Genomic DNA, 27,923 nt, shown 5'->3' with positions numbered 1-27,923 from the left:
AGCGACTTTAAACATTAAATCTTAGATGATTCGGTTTGAATAGATGTGTCTCGAAATTCATAGCTCCTTATCATTAAGCAGCCCTCGACCTAATCTATGGACATAGAGGGGAGGACGGCTAATACAATGATTGTGGGTGCTCAGTCGGTCGTTTACCGTCGTCTAAACCGGGAACCTGCCAGTTCGGGACTTACGATGCAGGTTAGTGATTGTATCATTATTTTATTAGGCGTTTTATTTGAATCCGGCCGTGGGATACACGTGGGTCACTAGTGTAGGTGTGCTGTGATTGGTGTAGGTATGGACTAGAGTCCTCGTTGATTGGAGTACTTCAACGAGTTTTCGTTAAAACTATGGATATTACCTGCGTTACGATATTAGGTTAGAACATTTAGAATTGAACCAAATGTTCTAATATTTTTAGCTATTAAGAGAAAATTCCTTATTTTTAAAGTACATTTTGAATATGTTTGTGATGTCTTTTATAGTTTGAAGTCCTTCGAAAAATAGCAATTCAATTTTTTTATATTTAATTTTTTTAAGGCCCCGTCAGCCCCGTGGCTTCAAGTTCGTCGCAACGTGAGTAGACAATTACGAAATACACATTGAAAGTGCGGTTTTCTGAAAATTAATTATGCAGTTAATTTAAACAACTATGATTTGCGCTGACAAACAATTGCTAATGGATCATATTATTATCAGTTTTAATAAATAAAATAAAACACACTGTCTACTGGATCCTATTTGATATTAGGTTGGTTTAAATTGAGCTGGCAAATAACTTGAAATAAGGTATTTTTATTGTGGGTTTGCCTTGTACTGTGTTAGGCCTTGTATTTATAGGACTAATTAGATAGGTTTAATACCTACCGTCCTAGAAATACAAGATACATTCGGTGAGTGGTCAAACCCGATAAGATGGATAAGTTGAGCAAACTTTTTGAAATCTGAATGTCCTCACCTTCCGTATCGTGTATCTATCTTTGCCTCATTTATTTTCAAATACATCCTAAACCCCGCCTGTTGGCCTAGTGTAGTGTAAACTGTAAGGTAAACCTAACTTCGCCTAGTTTTGTTAAAGCTTAATTTAGCCCCTAGTTCTTAGTGCAGGACTTGGCTATTTTTAAGATTTTGTAAAATTGAGTAAATTTGGTATTATTAGTTTTTAAAAATCTAGGCGAAGTTAGGTATACCTACCGCTTTGACGTTGTTTCAACTTACCTCTGTTTAAAGTGTTCCAACTCGCGTTTCTATAAACTCTACTTGTATTGATAAAGATTTTAAAGATAAATACATATATTAGGTACTTATGTCCTGTGTCATTGGCATAATATGAACAATGAAATCATTGTTTTTATTAGCCTGTGATAACGTTGTAGGTCATTCTTCCTTTAGGGGGCATTAATGTCATTAAGTTATCATCAAAATTGATATGTTAATTAACTGTAGGTTTTAATTTTGCATGTCTTACTTTCTATGCTTCTTCTATTCACTGAAGTTGTTAAGACTATTAGTCTCTATTTTGGCGAGGAGAAAAAAAAAGGCTGCTAGCAGAGGTACTTAATAGGCCTGATACGGCCAACTTAACGGTAAGCAGTCACCATAGCCTATGGACGCCTCTAACTGCCGATACTGTTACATGTGTGTTGCTTACCTCACCCTCGCTTCGTTGAGCTCTGGCAACCTTACCACGAATGAAACGATACTCTGTTTATGGTCTAGTAACCCTTATCCCTGTTCCTCAGGTCACGCTAGTCCTCCTGAGTATATTCGCGTGCGCGTACGTCACCGCGTACCCTGCGCCGGAGTTGACGGACGCGCAACTGGATCAGATCCTGTACAATCCGACCACAGTCAAAATGTACATCAAGTGCGCTACGGGCGAGGGCATTTGCGATGGCGTTGGGAAGCGGATGAGAAGTAAGTGTTTAGTTATATTAGTTTACCAGGTATGATGACATATTAGATTACCAGACAGGGTAGTTTACCAGGGAGGATGGCGCTAAATTATTTCACGCAGTTAACGCTGTTAAGATTTTTCTACAATTCCTTACAGCAGATTTCCCAAGGAGAAAAAAAAATGTCCCAAGATTTCCATACATTTTGCAAACCTTCGTCCATTCCGTTACCGCCATACAAAATGTATGAAAAAATGGTAAAGGAATGGAAAAGGAACAATTATTTTTTTCTCCTATTAGGATTGAAAGAGTTCGCGATTTTGAGTGCAAATGGAAACCACATAAAAAAAAATCCAAAAAAAGTGGCGTGGACAACTGTGAAAGAAATGGCCCTAATAATACAGTCATAAACAAATGGCAATTTTTAGAAAAAGTACAATCTAGTATCGTTCCTTTCAAATCAATCTATGTAAGAAAAACGGAGGACACTACGATATTGGTATTTATAAGTAATTTCTACTCCAATTTGCCAGGCTTTACGATAAGACGTTAGCAACATCCGCGTGTACCGATTATGGCACAATTTACACACCCATTCACAAAAACGTACACGCAATGTAGACGATATTCGCGCAAAACTTTTATGTAACACAATATTTTGTTAAGACATTTTCCTTGTATGTTTGCAATGTTGTTACTTCGTCGCTAAGGTAAACATTCGAGAATCAATTACGAGAACTAAGTTTAGGGTGTACCTACCAACAACGAAATTGTCTTTCCTTGTTATTGAAAAGCTCTACCTACTCACATACATATCTGACAGGCTTATAATATACTATATTATGCTATTTATGTTGTAGAAAACTTACTAATTCTAGCAATGTTGCTAGATTGATTGTATTTGTACTTTTACTATAAAGAACAGAATAAATATAATACATACAATACAATCAATCTTCAGTCCAAGTTTTCAGCTAGACATGGAAAACTTCGAGAGAATAAAAGCACAACACTTAAAGTGTCGAATCAAATTACACATATAGTAAACGTCAATGTGACTTCTATGGCAAATTAAGCACTGTAAATAAGACAGGGTTTTTGAGTGGCCTAGGATCCAATTTGGTCTTTGACCGACCTTAATTAAGAGAGACGCCGCTCAGGCCATACAAGCGTCTTTTGAGTGTCGGTATCGATTCAGCTAATGGAAAAACAGATTGCCCCAACGTTGCATCGAGTAGCAGCAGAGCTCTGCGGTTGGGAAGACTGTAGGGGACACTTCTTTTTTTATGAGTTAAGTTAGGAGGCAAACGAGCAGACAGGTCGTTTTTTAGCCTTTCTGTATTGTTACAGCGCTCGCTCCGTTGGTGCTCCGCGGCGCATGCCCACAGTGCTCAGCTCGGGAGACCCGCCAGATCCGCCGCACGCTTGCCTTCATCCAGAGAAACTATCCGTGGGAGTGGGCAAAGATCGTACGCCGCGTCGGTTGAATTTGACCATCAACATCTGTACTTTATACCTACCTAGAGTCATCACGTAAAAGTTTCAGAGCGACCCCAGCCCCACACTACCGTCTTTTGAGAGTTGGCGTCAAAGTTGAGCCAACATCCCGTCGAGTAGACGCCGATGCTCGGAAGACCCTAGTGTGGGGACTCTCTTAAATCAATTCAGCGATTTTGACGCACTTTTTGCTTAGACAGTTCGGCTAAAATAAAATGTATAGCCATTTTTAAACTTTAAAAGCGACTGCGGTAGGCCGCGTACCTATAAAAGTCTCAATCTGCAAATTGTGGCTATAGTGTGTCCTGTAATTTTATCACCATTACCAGCTATGAACATCATTCCACAGAGCCTTATTTTGTACTTGATTTTTCTGACGTTTTTGTAGATTTTTTCTAATGTTTATATGTTGAAACTAACCCCGCTGGAATAATTATAAAACTCACGTTCTACGTGTTATGGTATGAATGGCTATGATGTGGATGTTATGTTTTATTTCTGTTATAGGTACTATTATTTATATTTTATATATTGCTTAGAAATTAAATAATATTAGTATTAGTATCATTTAAGTAATTTAATGAAAACCGCTTTTTAATTTGTGCAAGTCTATACACTATTTCTTTCGTTAGCAATTAACAATAGACACATCTACAATTATAACATGTGAAGTATCATTAAAGATTTAAAAGTTATCCTTGAATTTTAAAAAAAGCTCTATCTGCCTTCTAGAATGTTTATAATTTATTATTATTTTCTTTACGTTAGATAGGGCGATACGATACGATAGATAATTCAATATCACTAATTTTATTGGGTCACAACACCGTACATATATTATATTTTATGACTGATAACAAATTATACGATTAAAATTTGTTAAACATGACCCAAAATTGTTAAAGAAAAACCGAATCACGGCCCTAAAAAACGAAATTTTGTACATCATTTTGTAAATAAAGTAAACCCTTAAAAACTATGTTTCATTTAGCGTGCACTAGCAGTTAAGCAAGCCAGAGGGGGGATCAGTTAAGTAAGACGTTACGGCACCACAGGCCGAAGCATTCTCCTACCAGTCGCTGTAGCTACCGCTTGTGACCCGGTTACCAGTTAAAAGTAAAAGTGGTTCCAGCAATATGCAGGTAAGTTGCATATATTGCATTTTCTCTCCGATTTCCCGCGACCCGTTTTGAAACGGGGAAAATCGTAAGGACAGTTCGCGCAAGCTCGAGACAGTGTTTATGTGAGATTTTCGTACTAAGGTTTTGCTGTACGGCCTTAGAAAAACTTGACATGCTTTTCGCAGTGAACGCGATGTGAAAAATTTGTCGAATTAATTTTAAACTCTGTCTAGGTACTGATACTGATTGTATTATTATACTCACCTCACCTATCACATACGGAACTAATAGCATAGCATTTTGTACTTTAATGATAGCTACTAAAGTTTCATTATTTAAAAATTATAATTTATGACGTGTTTAACGTATGTAATTAACTAATTAAGGTGTATATTCGGGTTGAATGGACGAATAAATCATTGCTACTTAATTCGCTTGCAGTAATAATTTTAAATAGGGATGTGCAACACTAATGGCTAATGAACAATCTTCGTTCGCAAATTTTATTCGAGACGTGTTGTGATAATTACGTATTATCAGGTATTAATTAATATCACTATTCGTTATATGAATTTTTAACTCGAGATTATGCAAGACGGAAGCTTGATATTAAATAGGTTTTTGAGGACCTGTCTGGCCTAGCGCGTAGTGACCCGCCTGCCTGCTAAGCCGCGGTCCCGCTCCCGGGCTCGAATCCCGATAAGAGCATTTATTTGTGTGATGAGCACAGATTTTGTTCCTGAGGCATGGATGTTTTCTATGTGTATAAGTATTTGTATATTATATTATATATATCGTTGTCTGAGTACCCTCTTCACAAGCCACCTTGAGCTTACTGTGGGACTTAGTCAATCTGTGTAACAATGTCCTATAATATTTATTTATTTATAGGTAATAAAAACCTAAGGACAAAAAGTTATACAAAATAAGTAGGTAGATTTACTATGTGATATGACGTACCTAATTATCACTGCTTTATTATTATCTAATATTATTCGATCTTCGATTAATTGTGGAATTCTGAATCTAAAAGGTTAAAATACTTTAAATAAATACATCCACATCAGTATAACCACCCAACCCAACTTCCATGTTGAACAAGCTGGCCAAAAAGGTCCTGAAACCAACTACAACTTGTATGAGAACTGCAAGCCGACTGCATGCCACCTGCGACCTGCAACGTATGCGATTTTAGTTACATTGCGGGCTGTTGTGTGGCGGTTACATACTTTCAGCGCACGCACCAATACAGCAATGTATGAAACTTGCTTGCGAATTCTTGTTCTTGCCCTGAGTTAATGGACTATAAGATAAAGGCAAAACTAATCTACATACAATTGTTCATTTTCTAAACCATGTTAAGTAAATGGTACATTTAGCACGATACCCAACGCTCTACTTTGAGTAGTGACCCGGTTTGAAGCAGTTAAGTGTTATTTAATATTTGGGATTGTTTCCGAGCGTTGACGCAACCGCGCCGGCAATAGAGCGCCCGTAACGCACCGATCATGATAACCTCGTTCACGTAATCCCATACAAATCCCGTACTTTATTAGTAGAAGCTTTTAAGCTATAACGAAGTAAGGAGAAAATCAAATTTATTACTTATAAAAAAAAAAAAAAATTATTACTCAGTCAATCTGTGTAAGAAATTAAGAATGTCCTATAATATTTATTTCTCTTTATTTATTTTCTTTCTTAGGCTAGGCTGTTTATAATATGAATATGAAAGTAAAATACAAAAACACATACGAAACAATATAAAACACATATAAACACATTATAAAAAACCTAACCTAGGGTGCCGCCAGCAGCGGGGCAGGGCCCAAGCTGCCGGTGGTTAGGGCTGCAGAGAGAGGAACCGTCGAACTATCCGTGATGTGTCCAAGATCACCGCCTTCTGCATCTGGCCCTTGATCCAGCCACCTAGCGAGAGTCTCTTAAGATGTTGGTCGAGACTCTTCGCTATGAGACCGTTCGCTGAAACGACTATCGGAACAATGATCGTTGATTCAACATCCCACATGGCGGTTATCTCGTGAGCCAAGTCTAGGTACTTACTGGACTTGTCCTTCTCGGCTTTCACGAGATTCTCATCATGGGGGATGGTGATGTCAACGAGCACTGCCCGGCGTTGCAGTCGATCTATTATCACAATGTCAGGTTTATTGGCTACAATAGTCCTGTCAGTGATAATAGATCGATCCCAATAGAGCGTGGCACGACCATTTTCGAGAACTGGCGCAGGTAAGTACTTGTAGTACGGTACTTCGCGGTCCACAAGGCCGTATTGAAGAGCAAGTTGCTGGTGAATAATCCTGGCTACGAGATTATGTCTGTGCAAGTACTCGCCGTTAGCAAGATGAGAACAACCGGAAATAATATGCCTGAGTGACTCTCCGGGACGGCGGCATGCCCGACAAATGTCGACCGTACCGTCCTTCAGGATATATTTCCGGTAGTTGTTCGTCATCATAACTTCGTCCGCAATTGCACAGGCAAAACCCTCGGTTTCTCCGAAGAGGTCCCCGAATCGTAACCAGTTCACCGATGCGAGCAGATCTACATCGGGTCCCGTGAGGGCCTTGTAGAACCGCCCGTGTAGCTGCTTGCTCTCCCATACCGCCTTGCGGTCCGCAGTACTTAGTACCACAGGTTTGCGCCAGTTCTGTTTCGCCAAGGAGAGCGGCGTGAGGTTTCCGTCCACTGCCACCACATCACGATGCATCCCGCACTCGTTGTTAAGGAAGTAATTCCTGAGATTGTACACCTCACGGTTGTGGAGATGTTTGGCGTTTAGGAAGCCTCGACCTCCGCACTTCCGTGGGATGTACAATCTCATAACAGACGAGCGCGGGTGTAACATACGGTGTGTGGTAAGTAGTGAGCGGACCCTCCGATCCAGGGCGTCCAGCTCAGTCTGGGTCCACCGTAGTATGCCAAAGGAGTATATGAGTAGAGGCATTACCCAGGCGTTAAAGGCGCGCACTTTGTTGCCTCCTGACAAGACTGTTAAGGACTTTTGTCAGCCGACTGAAAAAGCGCTCCTTCACCGACCGTCTAATGCCAACATCCTCAATACCCAACGACTGTGACATACCAAGGTACTTATAGGTTTCTGATTCAGAGATAGATCTGAATATTTATTTATTATTATATTTATAAACTGAAACAAAGCACTCAAAAAAGTGACCGAGTAAACCGGTGACCGAGCCAAGAAAATCCGCCCACCAGATATTCAACTTATTCAGTTTATGTATTAAAACAAACTTTTTCATACTTACAGTAAAACATCTTTGCTAAGTATATATATTAGCTTTACGCAGATTTACATAATTAAACTAAATCTAATTCGTATTTTATTTGGAATCGGCAGTTGGACACTAGAAATTTGACGGTAATTTAAGATTTTTGTCCTCACTAGCTCGGAAACACGTGTTTTGTCCTTTAATACCAGCGGGTAAAAACGAATTTTATCCACTAGTGGATAAAGTAATTTGACCTTGAATAGAGGCAAATTTTCTGCTTTAAAATTGATAAAAGTGGGTTAATCTAGTGATGAAGGTGTTTTACCACCTGTGGAACTACTGGAAGCAGTGATAAACGTGTTTTTTGCGTTATACTTTCCTCGCTATAGTGAGGGGAAAAGTTTTGTGTTACACACGAGTGCAAATGTATTTTACTTCTCGTGTATTGAAAAACTCGCAAGCTCGTTTTTCAATTCCACACTCGGCGTTAAAATACAACTCTGCACTCTTGTATTATAACAAATAACTATTACGCCAGGCGAAATTAGGTGCACTAGGTGAAGTAGCGGTAAGGTCAGTGCGAGCAAGACCGGCATACTTTATTCGAAATATTCTGGAGTAATCCGCATGGTCACATGGGCTAGCAAATATTATATTTTACAAAACTTTTATAATACTTCGGTGAATTAAAGTAAACTTATGCGATAAAAATCACAAGGCTCGGCGGGTTGAACGTCCCCACGCGCTGCAATATAGGCCCAATTTCAAAGTTACATATTTCAGAACATAAAGCAATAAAATGAATTCGTTTTAATAGCATTAATAGTACTAGACAGGAAGAACGATTATTAAATTACTACGTTACATACATAATGCACATATATTCCGACTGCTTCTATTTTTAACCCCCGACGCAAAAACGACGGGGTGTTATAAGTTTGACGTGTCTGTCTGTCTGTCCATCTGTCTGTCTGTTTGTCTGTCTGTGTGTGTGTCTGTCTGTGGCATCGTAGCTCCTGAACGGATGAACCGATTTCGATTTAGTTTTTTTTATTTGAAAGCTGTGTCTTAGCCATGTTTCATGAAAATCGGTCCACTAAGTTTAATTTTTCGGTTTAATTTTTTGGGTAAGTAGGTAACCATGTTGAACTCGATGTTCGAGTTTGAAACACGAATCAAGTTTATTGTTAACTAGTGTTCGTCCTAGGGATATCTATTGAAGACCAATGGATTAAGGATGAAAAACTGGTATACCTTCGGAGGTGTAGGTAAGAAGTGGTAGATATAAATACAATAGTTATATTCAGTAGACGGTCTTTTCGGATAGACAGTCTTCCCGACACTTACCTTAATGATTTTTTATGTTACTGAATGATTTTAAAACCCACTGGCTTCAAGTACCTATGCCTAGACAGAGACACACACTCTGGCGATCAAATAGATGAAAGAGGCGCTTTCCTAGCACACAGCTCGTGTAAATTAACGGGTACTATGCTTGTATGAGTGAAATATGACAGATCGACTGTTCGCGTTTTTGACAGGCGGTAACTGTGAGGTAGTCGAGAGGGGATGGGGGGCACTTTCAACGGGGAGCGGGAGTCGTCATACTGTACGATAGTACTCTTTATTATACTGTGGCCTAGCCCGGATGCTAATCGTCTCACTCGAAACAGTATAAGCTTTCACGCTCACCTTCAATACTCTACCATATTACTTCAACGGATATTATTATTGGAGAATCACGTAAAAGATTGGCATCTTGGCATATTATAATTGGCATTACTATCCGGTGGTAGGTATTTTGAACTTAAAGAGGGCCAGTTAGAGATGGGTAGGGGTGAGTAAATACTGAGTATTTACCCGTAATTTACTCAAAGCACCGAGTAAATACTCGTATTTACTCATTTGGGTGAGTAGAAACTGTTACCTAAAAATATTTTAAAAAATGAGATTTATGTACTTAGTCGTATTTATTTTAACTGTGTGGACATGTTTAAATGCTATTTATATTATCAGAAGCTTATGGGACTCTTAGTTTGTTGAAAAAGAGGTAATCATTGTGAGAAAAAAATAGTGATAATGTTTAGTTAGCAGTTCTGTTTTAAAAAAGCAGGTATTTACAGTAAAAGTATGAGACTTAAATTAAATCGATGTTCTAGATAACGGCATGACGTTTGGAAGTGATTGTTAATGTGGCACTTACGACCTTTTATTAAGGGTTTTCTAAAGAAATCTCAAAAATGGCTCAGCTGATGACGTTCAAAGTACTAGTTTTGTGTTTTGTATTCTATGGGCAATAATTTGACGTTTTCTGGATATTTTTCCAATAACGAATTCGAAAGGTATAAAGGTATAAACATTATTTCGGCCTTAATTATCGTTTTATTCCAAAACTATTCATATTATTAAAAAACTTTTTTAGAAACATTCAATTAATTTTTAAAGACCTATCAGATGATGTATAACATACTGGTAATTTTTGAATTTTATTTTTGAGAAAAATAGTTAAATGTATGGAGAGCACGTCTTTAAAATAAAATTAATATAAATTTGATTACTTAAATTAGAAGATGATAACAAAATACACCAATATTTCTAATTTGTATTTCCATTTCAGCACGCTAAATAGTTTATACCCACCAATTTGAGTAAAAACGAGTAAATACGGGTATTTTGAGTAAATACTGAGTATTTACTCGATATTTACTCATGAGTATTTACTCACTACCCATCTCTAGGGCCAGTTTTTGTTAACAATAACAAAAAAATATACGTAATCACAGATAACAGAGAATACCTACTTTAAGTTAAGCAAGCACTTCTTTTCGTTCTCTATCTCTATAATCTTGAACTGACCATAAGTTAAGGTAGGATAATCTATTTGAGACTAATTTTCATTTAAAGTAATTAAGTAAATACTTTAAAATGCGTTAATGCTTCTTATATTTCTTATCGGACGAACAATCAACAAGCGAAGCAAAACAAAGTTGTTACTATGTTTATAAGTCAGTAAGTAAGTAAAAGATTAATTAATTTTACTTAAAAACAAACTAATAAACATTACTTAATTAATAAACTCTAATTCAAAAGAAAATAGTTAAAAATGAGATTGACATGTCTTTCCCATTACGGAAACCATAGGTATTCCGGATATTTGTGAGGCGTGCGCGAAGCCTAAGCCAACACAAGGAAGGGGTAAACCGCTCTAATGCTACCGTTGCCCGTCATGGGACGCACACGCAGAGCACCAGAAATTCTTAAATTTTAGGTTGGGTACATTGGGGTAATTTCAAAAGTCGTCTAATGTCGAAACTCACATAAAATCACTATTATTTCCATCATATCAATATTCGCCTTTCGAAATTACCCGAGCATATCTGTGATTCGAAATTACCCGAGCATATCTGTGATTCGAAATTACCCCAGCAAGGTGCGTTGGGGAAGTATAGAGATAAACTTAGAAAAAGAATACATATTTTAGTTCTAGCATGCCGGATGATTGAGGCCGACATACAGTCTTAAAATTCATAATCTTACAAAAATCAGATCGAGTGCGCGAAGTTCCATACAATTTCGCGACTGCGTCTTGTTTTTTGAGATTAGGAATTTTCAGATTAATCTGACAGATTGCATACAAGTTATGAATGTTAAGACTGTCTGTTGCCGGCCTAAGTTACATTATTCCAGAATATAATTTGCGATAATTATCAAACTTAATTGCCGTATCTGTGACACGTTCGTGCTTATAATAAGTTATAAAAATAGAGACGACATTATTAGGCAGGCGATGGATTACGTAGATACCGACTAAAACTGCTAAAACCACGAATCTAACTTAATACAAAGAGGCTGTCAACATCCAATGACCTTGAATTGATGTATAAAGCAGTTTTTTAGGAAAAGCTAGGGTGCATAGTGGTAATTTCGAAAATCGTCTAATTCCGATAATCAGTTTTAAAACATTTTTTTTTTATACTACGTCGGTGGCAAACAAGCATACGGCCCGCTTGATGTTAAAGTACGCACCGTAACCTATGGACGCATGCAACTCAAACAGTGTCACATGCGCGTTGCCACCCCATTAGAAACTTTGTACATTCCCTTTTGCTGTGTACTTAACACAGTGTACAAGTTCTAAGGAGGGTTCGGGTTGCCGACGGACGACGGACAATAGACGGAACAAGTTAGTTCCGTAAGTCCTCCCGTCATCAGCACACCGCACCCTCGTTGAGCTCTGGCAGCCTTACTCACCGGCAGGAACACAACACTATGAGTAGGGTCTAGTGCTATTTCGTGACCATTTATACCTCATCGCTAAAGAAGCATATTCAACCAATTCCAATAACATCATTAAACTATTTTTTTTCAATATTTTTCTTATTGATTTCTTTACCCAGGCCCAGCAACGGTGATAGTTCATAGTACCTACTATCTCATTAATTTATCCTTTTACTCAGAATAAATACTTATACGGTGTATGTTTTTTAGGTGTCAGCCTCTTAAATAAGTTATTCATGTCATCGTTTAGCATTATTTACGTTGCTCGGCCATAATTTTATGCATGACAAAAAGGATGCAGTTTAAACTCAAGGCTGCCCGGTGGCCGCTCGAACCGAAGGTAACTTGGAAGGTAAAACGGTGAAGAAAATTTGCCGAGCTGACTCAAGCGCGGATCCAGCTTCGTGCCCAGGGAGGGGGGGGAGCACGTGGTAAAGGCCCAGGCCCCGTAGCCGAATGGCATTTCTCCGACGCCAAACGAAAGCGATACGCCGCTGGCTCTGTCGCGCCAATACGCAAGCGCGATAGAGATAGATATCTACTAGCGCTTCGTTTCGTGAGCGATTGTGCCATTCGGCTAGCCACCCAGGCCTCAGGGCGGGGTCACGTGGTCTATTTGTATGGCCCCCATGACCGGGGGGGTCATGGGGGCCATACAATCAGCCTGGATCCGCGCATGAGTTGACTGGCTTTCCATACAATACCTAGCCAACGTCACAATCGCTTAGGTACGTTTCGTAAGCATATATTATGCTTAATCGCTCTTTGCACGACAGAGACAGACTACGTTTCGATCGCCACGTGTATAGACGGACGTAGTATCTTCTTAGTAGTTTGTGATGGACTGTAAACCAAATGTTGGCAGTAAAAAGGCGGCAAATTTGAAAAATGTCTTTATAAAAACACGTGCCTTCCTAAACCTTGACGTTTGGCGGAATTATCGACGAGCCATAACACTTAAAAATTGTTTGAAAATGTAGGGGCGAAGGTATGATCTACATAGAAAATTTGTATTTCGCGCAATTTTTTAGTGCCGAAATTTGATTGACCGCCTTTAGCGCTGCCTATCGTTCTTCTATAGTGCCAGACAGAGCCAGACTGCGTTTCGATTTCGATAGCCACGTCGCGACGTGGCGTCAACGATTGCCACTTTGGCACCGGCAGCTTCGGCTAGCCCTTCAGGGTACGTACGTAGCCGAATGGCACAAACGCTCACGAAACGAAACGCTCGTAGTATCTACTAATTATAAAAACTATCTACCTATCTCTATCGCTCTTGCATATTGGCGCGACAGAGCCAGACGGCGTGTCGTTTTCGTTTCGCGTCGTAGAAATGTCATTCGGCTACGGGGCCTGGTCCTTTTGTTTCAAGTTCAACAAGGTCCTTTTCCAACAGAAATTCTGATAAAAAGTTTCTCATTCCACATGTATCATAAGGGCTCCTCTTTGCTGGAAAACCACAATTTTCTTTGCGTTTCAAGTCTAACGGAGATACGCGCGAATCCGGTACCAATCAAGTGAGGCGGTTTTGGGTCAAGGGGGACTGGTTGGTTAAGATTTTGTTATACACTTTTTCCGTGGTCAGGTTGGGTGGGACCAATTTTGAAAATGTATACGACTTTACGTAATAGTAGGCAAAATTTGCAAGGACAGGTCATTTTCTATAAAAAAGTTAAAGTTGACTAGAGTGAAATAGATAAAACATCTCTGCCTGGCAAAAAGAGTAGAAATTAAAATAGTACATTACGATACAAGTGCGTAAAAATGGAAGTTCGAAACGAGTGGCGATAAATTAAAACACGACCGAAGGGAGTGTTTTAAATCGACACGAGTTATGAATTTATTTTTGCACGTGTATCGTACGACGTTTTTCAGTACAGATGGGCCTCCGAAGTTTCGACCTAGCATATAATTATGAATTGACGATGGTTGTACTCACGTTATTATATCGCTACTGCTGCGACATGTTTCGAGCCTATTTTGAAGGCCCCTCCTCAGGCATCGTGAGCACATCCATCATCGATTCATTAAATATCTATACGTATTTATCACGAAAGATTAACGTCTACAAATCAAAAAGTAGCAACATCGTAGTTCGTAGTGTCTTCAACTCTTTTTAGTCAGGCTGTAAGGCCGGCAACAGACAAGTCTTAAAATTCATAATCTGAAAAATCATAATGCATGGAGTTTCATACAATTTTGCAACTGTCCACACACACTCTTATTATGAATTTTTAGATTGATCTGACAGATTATATACAAATCTTCTTTGTCAGATTATAAATTTTAAGACTGTCTGTTGCCGGCCTACACATACACACACATTTTAAGTTTCATTTACTTTGCGTGTAGCATAGCAAGTATAATGGCCCCTTCCGTTTCTCTTTTCACATGCAAATCTTTCAGCAGACCGGGAGTCCGGGGCTTCAGGTACATAGGTACTAGCCACCTACTTATGACCCGGTTTGAAACAATTGACATTATTGAATAATAATACAGTTCTCCGAGCAATTCGTTTCGGTATATGGTGTCAGTGTAATTCTAATATTTTCCCAAATCCGGGCCATTCAAAGATTTCAAAGGCTAATGAACCAGTTGGTATACTTGGTGATATGCCTACAAATTCTCTTAAGAATAAGTTTATTATCAAGTAAGTACACTACTTACACAATAAGTGAGGGATGTTGTAGTTACACATCTTAAATTCTATTGGTGGTTTTAAAATCTATTGAGATTTTTAATGATATTGCTCCAAGATATCGGAAGACGATAAAAGTTAGTTTTCACAGGCAGCGTTCTGAATTCATTTGTTTCTAGGTGTCTGGTGCTAAAAACCTGCATTTTAATGGTATTCTACATCTCGAATCGAGGCTGTTCTACAGTCCTGGTATGAACAACACATTGAACAATGTCTAATAATTTAATCCCAAAAAATCTTGAGGCGTGAAGCTTTTTGTGTCAGCCCGAGAACACTCTTTTCAGACAGAGCTTTATCTCCGTTGTGGTCTGTGGATGTTTGAGTTTTGTATGTTGTCTTTACATGTTAAATACATTATTATTTACATGAAAGGCAACAGTAAAAACCTATAAAACCACAAAAGGTGCGATATTCCATGCGATTATCGATGACGTTCGTAGCGGCCATTATATCTCTGATTGCGCACAACTCTTGGTATCTCTAATTTTAAAGTCACGTTACCTTGGTTACTTCGAAATTTCTAGCACTCGTGATTACAATTGCCAAATAGGTAGGTAGGTACTGCCACAGCAGTTCACCGCACATAATGACAGTAACCGCCTTTGAAAATCTGTTTGGGTTTGGAATTCCGGAATGAGGAAGGGGGACTCCCGTTTCTCCATAAAAACGTTATCCCCATTTCCTTAAAAAAAAATGAGGATCCGGATAGGACGATTTTATCCGCATGATAAAATAAGTGTCAGTTTTTCACACCACACTATTGCTTGGCAAAAAAGAGTAAAAATTGAACTAAGTACAGTTCTTTATTTTTAACCGCCTTCCAAATCTCAAGGGAAAGGGTTCTCAATTCGTCTGTATTTTTATTATTATGTCTTTTCCATATCTCGGGACCATGGGGTCCCGGACCTTTGGGAGGCATGCGTGGGGCCGAAGCCAACAACACAGAGGCCCTTTTAGACATTTTAATCTAAAGGCCAGGGATTTTTTTTTTAATGTTTGTTCCTCGATATCTCCGTCGTTACTGGACCGATTTTGAAAATATTTTTTTTTATTGAATGTATATGCATACAGATTGATCCCATATTTCTCAAAACCCAGTTCTGATGATGGGATCCTGGAGAAATCGAGGGAACTCCTCAAATCTGAAAGGCATACATATGGTGATTTTTGTGTTTTTAAAGGAACAGCATGCAAATTTACGTACGGAACAGTGACATTTGGTGCAGTGGAACTCCTGATGATGGTCAGAATGGAACTCCTCAAATCTGAACGGCACACTTAAGCCCCATTTAGATGGTACGAGTTTCTCGCCCGTCTTGGTCGAGAAACTCGTATGACATTATCGTATGCGATAATCGCCTGGCGAGTATCGTACGAAAACGTTTACATTCGTGCCAGAAATAAAAACTCGCATACGAGTATCGTATGCGAGACTCGCCAGGCGATTATCGCCAGGCGAAATAGTTTAGACGGAGTGTAGAATTTTCGAGAGATATTTCCATAACATTTCTCGACTCGTCTAAACCGATTCTCGTATGACATTTCTTCTCGAACGTGCGATTATCGCACGAATCGGAGCGAACCGATTTTCATGCGAGTTTTGCCTGTCAACTTGCGTGCTTAGTTGTTAATTAATTAATTATGAACATATATATTATATGCTTTTTTATAATATTGGGTATAATTTACCTTGGATTTATTTGAATTTATGTTGAATAGTACCCAATAATACTAAAAACACTATAAATGATTTATGAAGGTCTCAATAATATACAATAGGGAAAATAATGAATTCGACCGTAGCGTTACCTAGCTAATAAAATCTTGGTTGCGATACTTGCGATTAGGTTTAGGATATTATTAAACATAGAATATAAATAACATTTTTTTTAAATCATAGTAGGCATTTTGCCCCATAGATATATGGGGTAAAATGTCAGTAGGTAAACATTAACTGTATAATATTAATAAGCCGAATTTATTTTTGGTTTTAGCAGTTACTGAGAGGCAGCTATAAATATAAAAACACCATGTTTTACATGATTTCTACTGAATTCATTTCGACTGAGTAGCGTATAAACTCGTATACGATTCTCGCATACGTGTTTTGTTTACACGGAGACATACAAACATCAAAGGCGAGGCGATTATCGCCCCCTCTCGTGCGATATCGTACGCATAGTTTACATGATACGATATTTTTTCTCGTACTTCGATAATCGTACGTTCGAGGCGAGAAACTCGTACCATCTAAATGGGGCTTAATAGTGACTTTGGTATTTTTATAAGAACAGCATGCACTTACGTCCAGAACAGTGACATTTGGTGCAGTGGAACTGCTGATGATGGTCAGAACGGAACTCCTCAAATCTGAACGGCACACTTATAGTGACTTTGGTATTTTTATAAGAACAGCATGCACTTACGTCCAGAACAGTGACATTTGGTGCAGTGGAACTGCTGATGAAGAGTGAGCCGCCCCTGGTTAGAGTTCCGTTCTGATAATCATTCTCATCTGTAAGTACTTCAGAATCATCCAAATTTCAAAATTGGTTCAGAAATGACGGAGATATCGAATAACAAACATTAAAAAATATACAGACGAATTGATAACATAATCCAACATTTGAAAGTATTTATCACCAGAACCCCAAAGGAAGGCGGTTTTTTTTTCTTAAAAATTATATTTATCATATAGCAACACTTAGGTATTGTTCTCATAGAAAAGTGATTCAATATTCAATTAGTTGCCACATTTAAACGGTAGACATAGACAGTGGCGCGCCTCTCAATTTCTTACTCTTTTTTGCCACGATGTACCACTATCATGTCAAATGAAACGTCAGAATACTTGTTTACATGGCAAGAGATGCGAATGTTCAGTGGCGAAGACAAGTGACCCTTATATCTTCGCGATATGCAACCGGTTTGACTCGTTCATGAATCACTATGTCTACAAAAATATAATCCCGTCCTTTGTTCGCGCAAAAACCAATGACTTTGTAGACATTGGGCATTGGCTATGGCTATACAGGATGTGAATGCAATAAAAGCAATTTTGAATCTTTTCAACAATTTCAACATCCGCGGTGTTGAAATTTTATTGTCGAAGGACCTTCGACATCGTCGTCGTCACTTGTCAATCATGATTCATGAGCATTGGTGAATCATGGGAAGTTTTTTGAGTTTATTTTTGATCCAAACGTTTCAAAATGAGTGTTTATGAGTAATTCACTTTGATGGGAGATTAATAATTTACTATTTAATTTTTTTTTTTTTAATTTATTATTTTGTCTCGTGTCTGAATGGGATGCTTCTTTTCGCATTTCTCCACCTTTACCTCTCATTAGTTACCTGTATGTGTTATATGACCCACATGCGCGATGGTTATAGTGTAAGTATTTCTTCACTAGGGCTTGACCTACATCCTCACGCGATTCATTCGTGCATGTGCCTGTAGGTACTCGCCTTTTTTGCAAAACCTCCTGTATATTTGGCGACACTTCGATTACACCACCGATTAAGAATTCTATGCGTGTCCCATGTGTGGTACAATGCCGATCGTAGATCGGTTGCTCAGTTTAGTCACTCACAATCACGGTACGACAATCATTGTAACATTCATAATAAAATAAATGAAATAAATGTGCAATATTAAATTTGTGTTGCTTTGATCGGGGGCTACTGCATGGTGAGACGAATTGAAAAGTGAGTAATTTTTATATTAAAGGAAAAAATGGAAAAATTGAGACTCCAGTGCCGTTACAAGATGTAATAGTCTGTCGGTAGATGGCGCTAGACGTCACCCCAAGACGTGTGTACAAAAGGAAAGGCATGGAAAGATTTGCGAAGTCCGGCGTGGCTTCCGTAGCTCAATTGGTAAGAGCATTGCACGGATTGCAAAAATGGTGCGGGTTCAAGTCCCGCCGGAAGCGTAAATTTTTCCATTTTTTCCTTTAATATAAAAATGTTTAGAATCGTTAGCAGACGTTTCTGCTTAATAAAAATTAATTTAAGTGAGTAATTTACGGTCGCAATCGAATTAATTATGTATAGCTATTGATGTAGGCCATATTTGTAGGCGATAAACAATCTCAATCACGAAGATGCGCAGATTTAACAAATCAAATCTAACCTTAAATTGCATGACAACATTGACAACATATCAGGCCGTCCCGTGTGGCGACGGGTTAAGAATTTCAGCACCCCCTTTCCGCGGGTGTTGTAGAATAGAAGTTGCCTGTGGGATAAGTCCGTTTTTACATTATCCGAACCGATATCGGATGTCGGAAGGATTTCAATGGAAAAAGATGGCGCCTGTAATGGATGGGATATCGGTCCTACATCCGATATCGGATCGGATAATGTGAAAACGCACTAAGGGTTAAATTGTGACGTGGTCAATGGTGCTAAGAGTGGCATTGACATTTGAGGAGTTTAAAGTGTTTTGTCTACCCCTTTTGGGAATACAGGCGTGAATTTATGTAGGTATTGTATGTAATTGGAGCCAAATCACGTGTCTTCGTGAATGAAAATGTAATGAATAAAAATTCAGACGAATTGAGAACCTCCTCCTTTTTTGAAGTCGGTTAACAAGAGAGCTTATCGTGAATGACAAATATATTAGGTATCGTAAGTATAGTAATATTGCATAATAGTTTTCGTGCTAGGCTAGTCCGGACAATTTTACTATTTCTTGTACTGAGAGTACCTACTGAGACTGACTGAAATAAGGTGTGTGTGTGTGGATTGAGTGAGCACCTTCCGAAAATAAAAAAAAATATGCTGATCATTTAGTAAAAGTTCTAAAACAATTGTAAAACGAATCTCTGAATTTGTAAAAAGATAAATCAAAAGATACAGCCATTAACATGTGCTCACTCAGTTCTCACAAACTACCAACGAAAACAGTGAATATATTCATTTAACATATAATATTTATATACTAACATTTAGTAAAAAATAGGCCAACCTACCTCTATAAATATTAGATCACCTAGTGACGTATTAAATTTTTTACAAATAGTTTCTTATGCTCACTCAATCCACACACTTTTGAAAAGCCGAATTTTGATAAAAAACATAAGATTTAGACGGCTATTATATGTGTATAGTTTAGTAAAAGTGAAATGGGAATTTGTAAAATACAAAACGAACCACTAACGTGTCAGGTTTTTTTATAATAAATTTTTGTAAGTGCTCACTCAGTCCACACGTTTTGAGAAAGTTAAAAATGTAAATATCTTACGATTTGTAGCACCTAAGACACTCGAAAGTACTTCAACATTTAGTAAAAATTTTTACTAAATATCCACCATCTAATATTTTATATTCGTTGTCTGGTTTTAAAGATATTCAGACATAACTTTTCTCATACAAATGTATCAAGCAGGGTGACCACACTATGTCGGCTCCTGATTTTCCCCACCTTCCCATTGTCATATTGAGATTGGGGAGTTTCGTTCAATTTTGATAATAGTTTACCGGATTTGTAAGTGGGAGCGAGAAAAGAATAACTATTTCTCGCTCCCACTTACAAATCCGGTACGCTCATCTGTTAGCGCGATTAGATTACCAGGTTCTGGTTTCTTACTAGTGAAGTATTATATTCTTTGTTTCTTACCAATTATCATTCATGTCCTTTTTAATGCATGCATGTCGATATGGTTATTATCCTGACGTCGATAAAAATTACACAATACACATCATCACTAGGCCAAGAACATAACCTAAAAACAGTTTGCAGATGGATAATTAATATGGTATTAGTTTAATATTATCAAAATTAAACGAACGAAACTCCCCAATCTCAATATGACAATGGGAAGGTGGGGAAAATCAGGAGCCGACATAGTGTGGTCACCCTACTTGATACATTTGTATGAGAAAAGTTATGTCTGAATATCTTTAAAACTAGACAACGAATATAAAATATTAGATGGTGGATATTTAGTAAAAATTTTTACTAAATGTTGAAGTACTTTCGAGTGTCTTAGGTGCTACAAATCGTAAGATATTTACATTTTTAACTTTCTCAAAACGTGTGGACTGAGTGAGCACTTACAAAAATTTATTATAAAAAAACCTGACACGTTAGTGGTTCGTTTTGTATTTTACAAATTCCCATTTCACTTTTACTAAACTATACACATATAATAGCGGTCTAAATCTTATGTTTTTCATCAAAATTCAGCTTTTCAAAAGTGTGTGGATTGAGTGAGCATAAGAAACTATTTGTAAAAAATTTAATACGTCACTAGGTGATCTAATATTTATAGAGGTAGGTTGGCCTATTTTTTACTAAATGTTAGTATATAAATATTATATGTTAAATGAATATATTCACTGTTTTCGTTGGTAGTTTGTGAGAACTGAGTGAGCACATGTTAATGGCTGTATCTTTTGATTTATCTTTTTACAAATTCAGAGATTCGTTTTACAATTGTTTTAGAACTTTTACTAAATGATCAGCATATTTTTTTTTATTTTCGGAAGGTGCTCACTCAATCCACACACACACAAATAAGGTGTCACGTTCCTGTGTTTCCGTGTAAATACGAGGGAAAATATTCCGAACTATATCTGTAAGCGATAGATAGAGGATAGAGACACTAAGGGCCAGTTGCATCAACCACATTTGACAGTCTCATCATCGTCACGCAGCAGATGTCTATGGAACTTCCCATACAATAAAATTTAACGAACGCTTTAACGGTGACAGACGGTTTGATGCAACCGGACCTAAAGTGACATGTGATGTGATGACGAACGGATTTTCCTTTCATGTGGTTAAGAAGCTGACAGGAAGTGTATACGGTAGTCAGGTTGTGTGTGAAGTGAAAGCGCGGGAATCGGTGAAGTGCTAACCTATTATTGAAGGGTAATGAAACGACATGGTATTGCTAGGTTGGCGTAACGAACGGTGTGTATAAGGTAAGGTAACTTTGTGTCACATTGTCGCGAAGGTATCTAGTTATTCTTCGCCCCCATTAACTTAGAGACATGAAAATCAAAGTGTAGGTACTTATGTAGGGTATTCCCTAGGTGATTGAAATAAAATGGAGAATAAAGTCTTGCCTGATCCTGATTATGGATGAAGGGGAAAATTATTGAAACGGAACCTCTTAGGAACTAAGATGTTTATTTATGCACAGAAATATAATCTAAGTACGAGTAGAATATGTTTTTCTCGAATTTTAAGGGTCATAGTGACGAAAGTCGAGTGTATTGAACTGTTTACTATTTGTATTTAGTGGGGTGATGGACTGTTGCTGGACCGGTATCCTAATAGTTTAACCTATACTCTGAACATTTTATCTATACAGGGGTTACCCTGTATAGATATAGATACCCTGTATAGGAGAGTATAGCAGTTATGCTATAGTTATTGGACACTGCATAGGTATAGTTGAACACTACTAGACGAGTCTGGCTAATGAAAGTTGATGATTTTTATTAATTTCTAATTTATTTGCCGCACTTATTTTACTACTTTTTATGGTTTCATTCATTATTATTTATAGATTAGATAGGTTAAAGTGACAGTCACACTGACAGATTACAATCGATGATATGACATCCAGACTTGCAGTTTAAAAACATACTGGGATCAACTTTCATTACCCAGACTCTACCACTAGGTACACGACCACAAACAACTACAGCAGTTACCCTAACTGCCCTTGCCTGTGGAATTGTATAGAGCTTCTTTTCCGGTCAGTTTTAGCGCCTAGCGAAAATGTCCTTGGTCTAAGCAGTGGATCAAAGGCTGAGGACAGCCGATTGCGGTTTACATTGTTAGGCATTATTGTAGCGGTCACAGTTTTCTAAATTACGCAAGGTTTGTTCACAAGGTTATTTTAGATAAGATTTTATCGCGATTTGCACGGGAAGCATGGTCGCGCGATAGACGATAAAATATCAGGCCGTCCCTATCGCACTTACAAATAGTGCGATAGGGACGGCCTGCTATTTTATCGTCTATCGCGCGACCATGCTTCCCGTGCAGGTCTGTTACTAGAAAAATACTCTGCTCACACATTCCAAGGTGTGAAGTGATAAAAGCTGTTATCCATAGATGTCATATATACCATAGATCAAGCAAATGTATCTACTTAGCGTGTCAAATGAACTCAGTGAAATCCACTGAGTTGTCCGTCTTTGATCGCAGCTTGCAGCTTTCGGGCGTAAATTTTTGTAAGTTGAAGTCAATACCTGTCTGCATTCAAACCACCGCCTCGACCCCCGCCATCAACAAAAACCAGCTCGGTCCGCCCCTCCATGGAAATCCCAGCCCAAATCATCACGGAACCTCCACCGTAGGCGACTGTTTCAGCGAAGCAACACTGGGCGAATCTCTCTCCATGTCTTCGGTACACCCGTCCTCTTCTGTCGCTGCCATGGAGACACATTCTGCACTCATCGCTGAAGAGTACGCGGCTCCATTGGTCGTAGGTCCAATTTTCGTAGGTCGCCACGAATTCCTTCCGAGCGTCCCGATGTCTCTGAGTCAGTTTGGGCCCAGTAGCAGGTCTTCTTGGGGTAAGGTTGGCTTCCTTGAGTCTTCGACGAACTGTTGGGGTGCTAACAGGCACAACCCGGTTCCGCATCAGGTCTCGCTGGATGGCAACAGCGGTACGGTGGCGATTACGAAGACTGGAGGTGACGATAAAGCGGTCTTCTCTCTCCGTTGTGCACCGCTGACGGCCAGATCCTGGTTTCCCTTTCAAGGTTCCAAACCGACGAAACCGACGGTAAACTCTGGAGACAGCCGACTGGCTTAAATTCAGCTGCTCAGCAACAGAACGCTGCGAAAATCCTCGATTCACCAAGGCGACGACTTCAGCTTCGGTGGTATCCATTGTTCCAAGGTGATTTCAGTGAAAGATTGCGTGGAGATGTTTACTGGTCAACTTCTGATAAGCGACTGATAAGAAATAACCGGTTACATCGGTTTTTATTGGTCTCAAGGGTGCACAACTTGTGCGTATCTCAACGATGCAAAATGCCATTTTGTACAAAAACTGTAAAAACCTAAAAACTACGCAAGCGAAATCCTTGTCTTTTACTGTTTTTTGTAGCTGAATAAATTTGTAATAAAATTGCATTCAAAGTTTTATTAAAACATTTCCCGCTTTCCGGGAAAATTACCAAAAGTAAAAAATGTTGCTTGAGTCGATTTTTTTGATCGCGAGTGTATAAACATTAAAAATGCCTCGTTACGTGATATTTAATTGATACAACACAAAAATTATGAACACTCAAGGGCCTGAGACATATTTAAAATTATATTGCTGTAAAATTATATTACTTTAAAATTATATTACTCTATATTGCTGTGCCCTTACAGGGTGTCACATGTATACCTATATGTGCCAATGCCTGTAATGTGATATGCAATAAATAATTCTAATTCTAATTCTAATTCTAATTCTAAAATCACAGGCAAGTAACAACTTCAGTACAAAATCTGACACGCTCGGCCGCCATACAAATAGATGAACTTGTTTCTTCTACGTAAATCTAATTCTGTGCTGTTATCAAATGACTGAGTCTTCTTTTACATGCGCGGATCCAGGGTTGGGGGGGGGCATAGGGGTAATGACCCCCCCCCCCCCCCCCCCCCCCCTGGAGCCTACGATTCAATACTGGACTGACAAAGCCCATACAAAAAAGCGTACCCCTGATTTGTATGGGCCTTTTAGACTTAAAACTATATGGTGCTGTTCGCAGCCTTGAAGTGGCCAAAATTATATTTTCCCCAAATATTTTTGCGTGTTTTTATTTTTTATAAGACCAAATGACATATTTCTTTATTTTAAAATCATGATATCACGTTAATACATATTTTTAAGAAAAAAAAGATTTGTAGGCATCATCAGTGTAGTTAATAGGTGGCGCTAAAAAATCGAGGTACGATTCTTAGTATGAAGTATGTAAATCCTATTTAAATAATCCTGTTACAAATCATTTATTTGAATCGGCCTCCATAGATTACGATTACTCTATAAGGCCCACTTGCACCAACCACTTAACTCGAAGTTAGATGGGCTGTCAACTGTCAAATTCCATATAAAATTGTCAAATTCCATATTAAATGGTGGGTTAACCATTTTCGTTGGTACAAGTGGCCCTAATAGGTGTTATCTTTCATTCACATCAAGCAAACCGGGATTAAAATGTAATTTCAATTGTTTCAGATGAAACTATCACTCCTTGTTGTCGCGAGCGTGCTTGCGTGCGTATACGCGCAAGCACGGCCGCCAGTGTCCGACACGGCACTTGAAGACGCGCTGAATGACAAGCGCTTTATTCAGCGACAGCTCAAGTGCGCGCTGGGCGAAGCGCCCTGTGACCCCATCGGGAAGAGACTCAAAAGTAAGTATCGTAACTCATAGCTCTACTGAGCGTGCTAGCCAGTAAGGTCACTAGTGTCCGATACGGCACTTGTAGACGCGCTGAATGACAAGCCCTTTATTCAGCGACAGCTCAAGTGCGCGTTGGGTGAAGCGCTCTGTGACCCCATCGGGAAGAGACTCAAAAGTAAGTATCGTAACTCATAGCTCTACTGAGTGCCCGTATGCTGGCCAGTAAGGCACTACAGTCCGACACGGCACTTGAAGACACCCTGAATGACAATTCAGCGACAGCTCAAGTGCACGCTGGGGGAGGCGCCTTGCGACCCCATTGGGCAGAGACTTTAAAGTAAGTAACTCATTGCTGTGCAACGTAAGATAGTAAGACTAGCGGTGCCCTGCACGGCACTTGAAGACGCGTTGAATGATAATAAGCGCTTTATTAAGCGGCAGTTGAAGTGCGCGCTAGGTATTTATTTATACACACACTATTATACCAATGTATGTATTATTATATTGATGAGTTTGCCAATTATTAAATGTTAACTATTAATGTTGAGTCAAACTAAGATAACTGCAAAATGTGTGGCATTTGCAATATGATCAATTGATCGTTCAATAAATATGACATTTATAATGATACTCCAAGTGTTTTCAGTCAGTGCGAACAACTTAACTTACCAGGATTATATTCTCTTTTCTAACTTCTTGCTTTATACTTCTAGCCCTCGCCCCACTGGTGTTGCGCGGAGCTTGTCCACAATGCACGCCACAGGAGACCAAGCAGATCCAACGCACGCTCTCCTACGTGCAACGCAACTTCCCCGCAGAATGGGCTAAGATCGTCCGCCAGTATGCCGGTTAAACGCCTGCAGATTTCGTAGTCTGTTAAGCCCTCGTCGCTAGAAAAAACGCGGCAATTTAAAAAGAGTTTAGGTGTGAATGTTTATCGGCCCATAGACAATTTTAATTTGGCGCCTTTTTCTAGTGACAAACTTGTTTGACTGTCTATAGTTAGGACGTAGTAGGCGTAGGCTTTGGCTAACATCACCCGTTTTCTTAGATTAGGAATTACATACATCTGAAAAGGAGATTGTCGCCAAAATCGAAACATTGAAAATAGTTTCCTGACAAGACCCTATTAAACACCAATAGAATAAGTTACCAAGCCCCTATACTAGTATCAAATATGTCACAAAACTGATGTTGCCAAAGCCGACACATTACAACCTTTTACAAACACTCATCAGATATCATGTATCTGTATGTTTTTATACAATGTGCTCATGCTCCGTGGTTGTACTGATTGTTGTTGATCAATTTGGAGTCCTAGTTTAATTGGTTTTCTAATGCTAGTTCTATGGAATAACCAATTTAACTAGAACCCTTAGTGGCTTAATAATCAATTACGTGGCCGTTTGTGTTTAATTCTCCTTGACTTGTACATTGGCTTTGTTATTGTTTTATCTAACTATTTACTTTGAAATAAAAACTAACCGATTTCAAAAATATTGCATATAAATTTTACGAAAACACATGAAAATTACCAAAGCAGCTAAAACTATTGATTACAAACTCAAGTAGGTTATTAAGTCATTATTAAATTATTTGAATAGTATACGTAGATTATCTTCACTATTGAATTAAATATACTATAAGTAGTTTTTATCAATTTCTTTCATTTTGTCCTTATTTCCTACTCCATCGCTTCCTTAGTTGTAACTTGTAGGTTTATTCTGGCTGTATAGGTATTTATAAAAAATAAATATAATTGTTATATGTAATTATTATATAGCTATATCATGGATTAAAACTTAAAACGCCTAGACTTAGGGATTAACCCAGAATGCCGGCGCAAAACCAAATGTTTGGGTTGTTGGTGTTTCCGTTGTCGACATCTAGCGGCGAGTAGCACAATTCAAATTTTCTACGGGAATTATACAATCGCCTCTACTTTTTAATCAATTTTTAAGTGTTAACAGGTGTTAATAAATGTAAATAGCTCGTCGATGATTCCGACAACGTTAAGGAAGGGCACGCGTTATATGAAGAGAATTGGCCGCTGAGTCCTACGTTTTTCAAACTTGCCGCCTTTTTTTAGTGCCAGAATTTGGTTGACCGTCTATAATAGGTATGGGAGTTCAATAAAAAAATTGCTTTTATCAGCGACGTCTATTGAAATCTATAAAAATAGTTCCAGAAGTTAAATGCAGATAGCGCTATTGAACAGACTTTTATGATAATATATACGTTACTTACGTAAGACGATTCATCATTATTCAAAATATTTTTCGCTGAACTATGAATTTTATTATTATTCCTATTAATAGATTTTCGACAGCACAAGAACAGTTGAACACAACGGATTTGACATGAATTTGACATACAAATTGTGGTGTTAAGGCCGTGCTACATATTACATGTAAAGCGCTCTCCACACTTTGAGGGCGCTTATGAGAGGTTGAAAAGGTGTCTACAGATAGCCGCACCGGACCAGTGTAGATTGGTGTAGATCACGTGTGATCATGTGTACGCACAGACTACTAACTATAGGTGAAAGCGAGAAAAAGCTTAGTGCGATGATCTGATACGGTTTTTATATATTTGGTTTAGCTCTCTCTGCCTATCATATCTGATTCTATAACTTATAATTGACTATTCGGAGAGCTAATTTATTAGAAGCACAAGAAAAACCAAAATTAGATTTTTTTCAAGCTAAACAATAATAGTGACGTGTACGTGAATGGTATCCTTTATATTTTTTATACATTTTCATGTCTGGCAATTTTATTTGAGAGCCTGTATGTTGGCATCTGCTGACGCTGTAC

The 27,923-nt window shown here is 38.4% G+C and overlaps 1 protein-coding gene across 1 annotated transcript; it reads left to right on the top strand.

The window, feature by feature from the left end:
- Positions 1 to 85: 85 nt before the first annotated feature.
- LOC125233847 lies at positions 86 to 26,763 on the top strand. Its single transcript, XM_048139984.1, has 5 exons — positions 86 to 201; positions 1,746 to 1,920; positions 3,249 to 3,367; positions 24,940 to 25,117; positions 25,821 to 26,763. The coding sequence occupies exons 1-5, from the start codon at positions 97 to 99 to the stop codon at positions 25,958 to 25,960; spliced, it is 717 nt and encodes a 238-aa protein (XP_047995941.1). The 5' UTR covers positions 86 to 96; the 3' UTR covers positions 25,961 to 26,763.
- Positions 26,764 to 27,923: the final 1,160 nt, after the last annotated feature.

The sequence above is a fragment of the Leguminivora glycinivorella genome, chromosome 15 (assembly GCF_023078275.1).
Source record: "Leguminivora glycinivorella isolate SPB_JAAS2020 chromosome 15, LegGlyc_1.1, whole genome shotgun sequence".
Lineage (NCBI taxonomy): Eukaryota > Metazoa > Arthropoda > Insecta > Lepidoptera > Tortricidae > Leguminivora > Leguminivora glycinivorella.
This window is presented reverse-complemented; position numbering and strand designations above follow the sequence as displayed.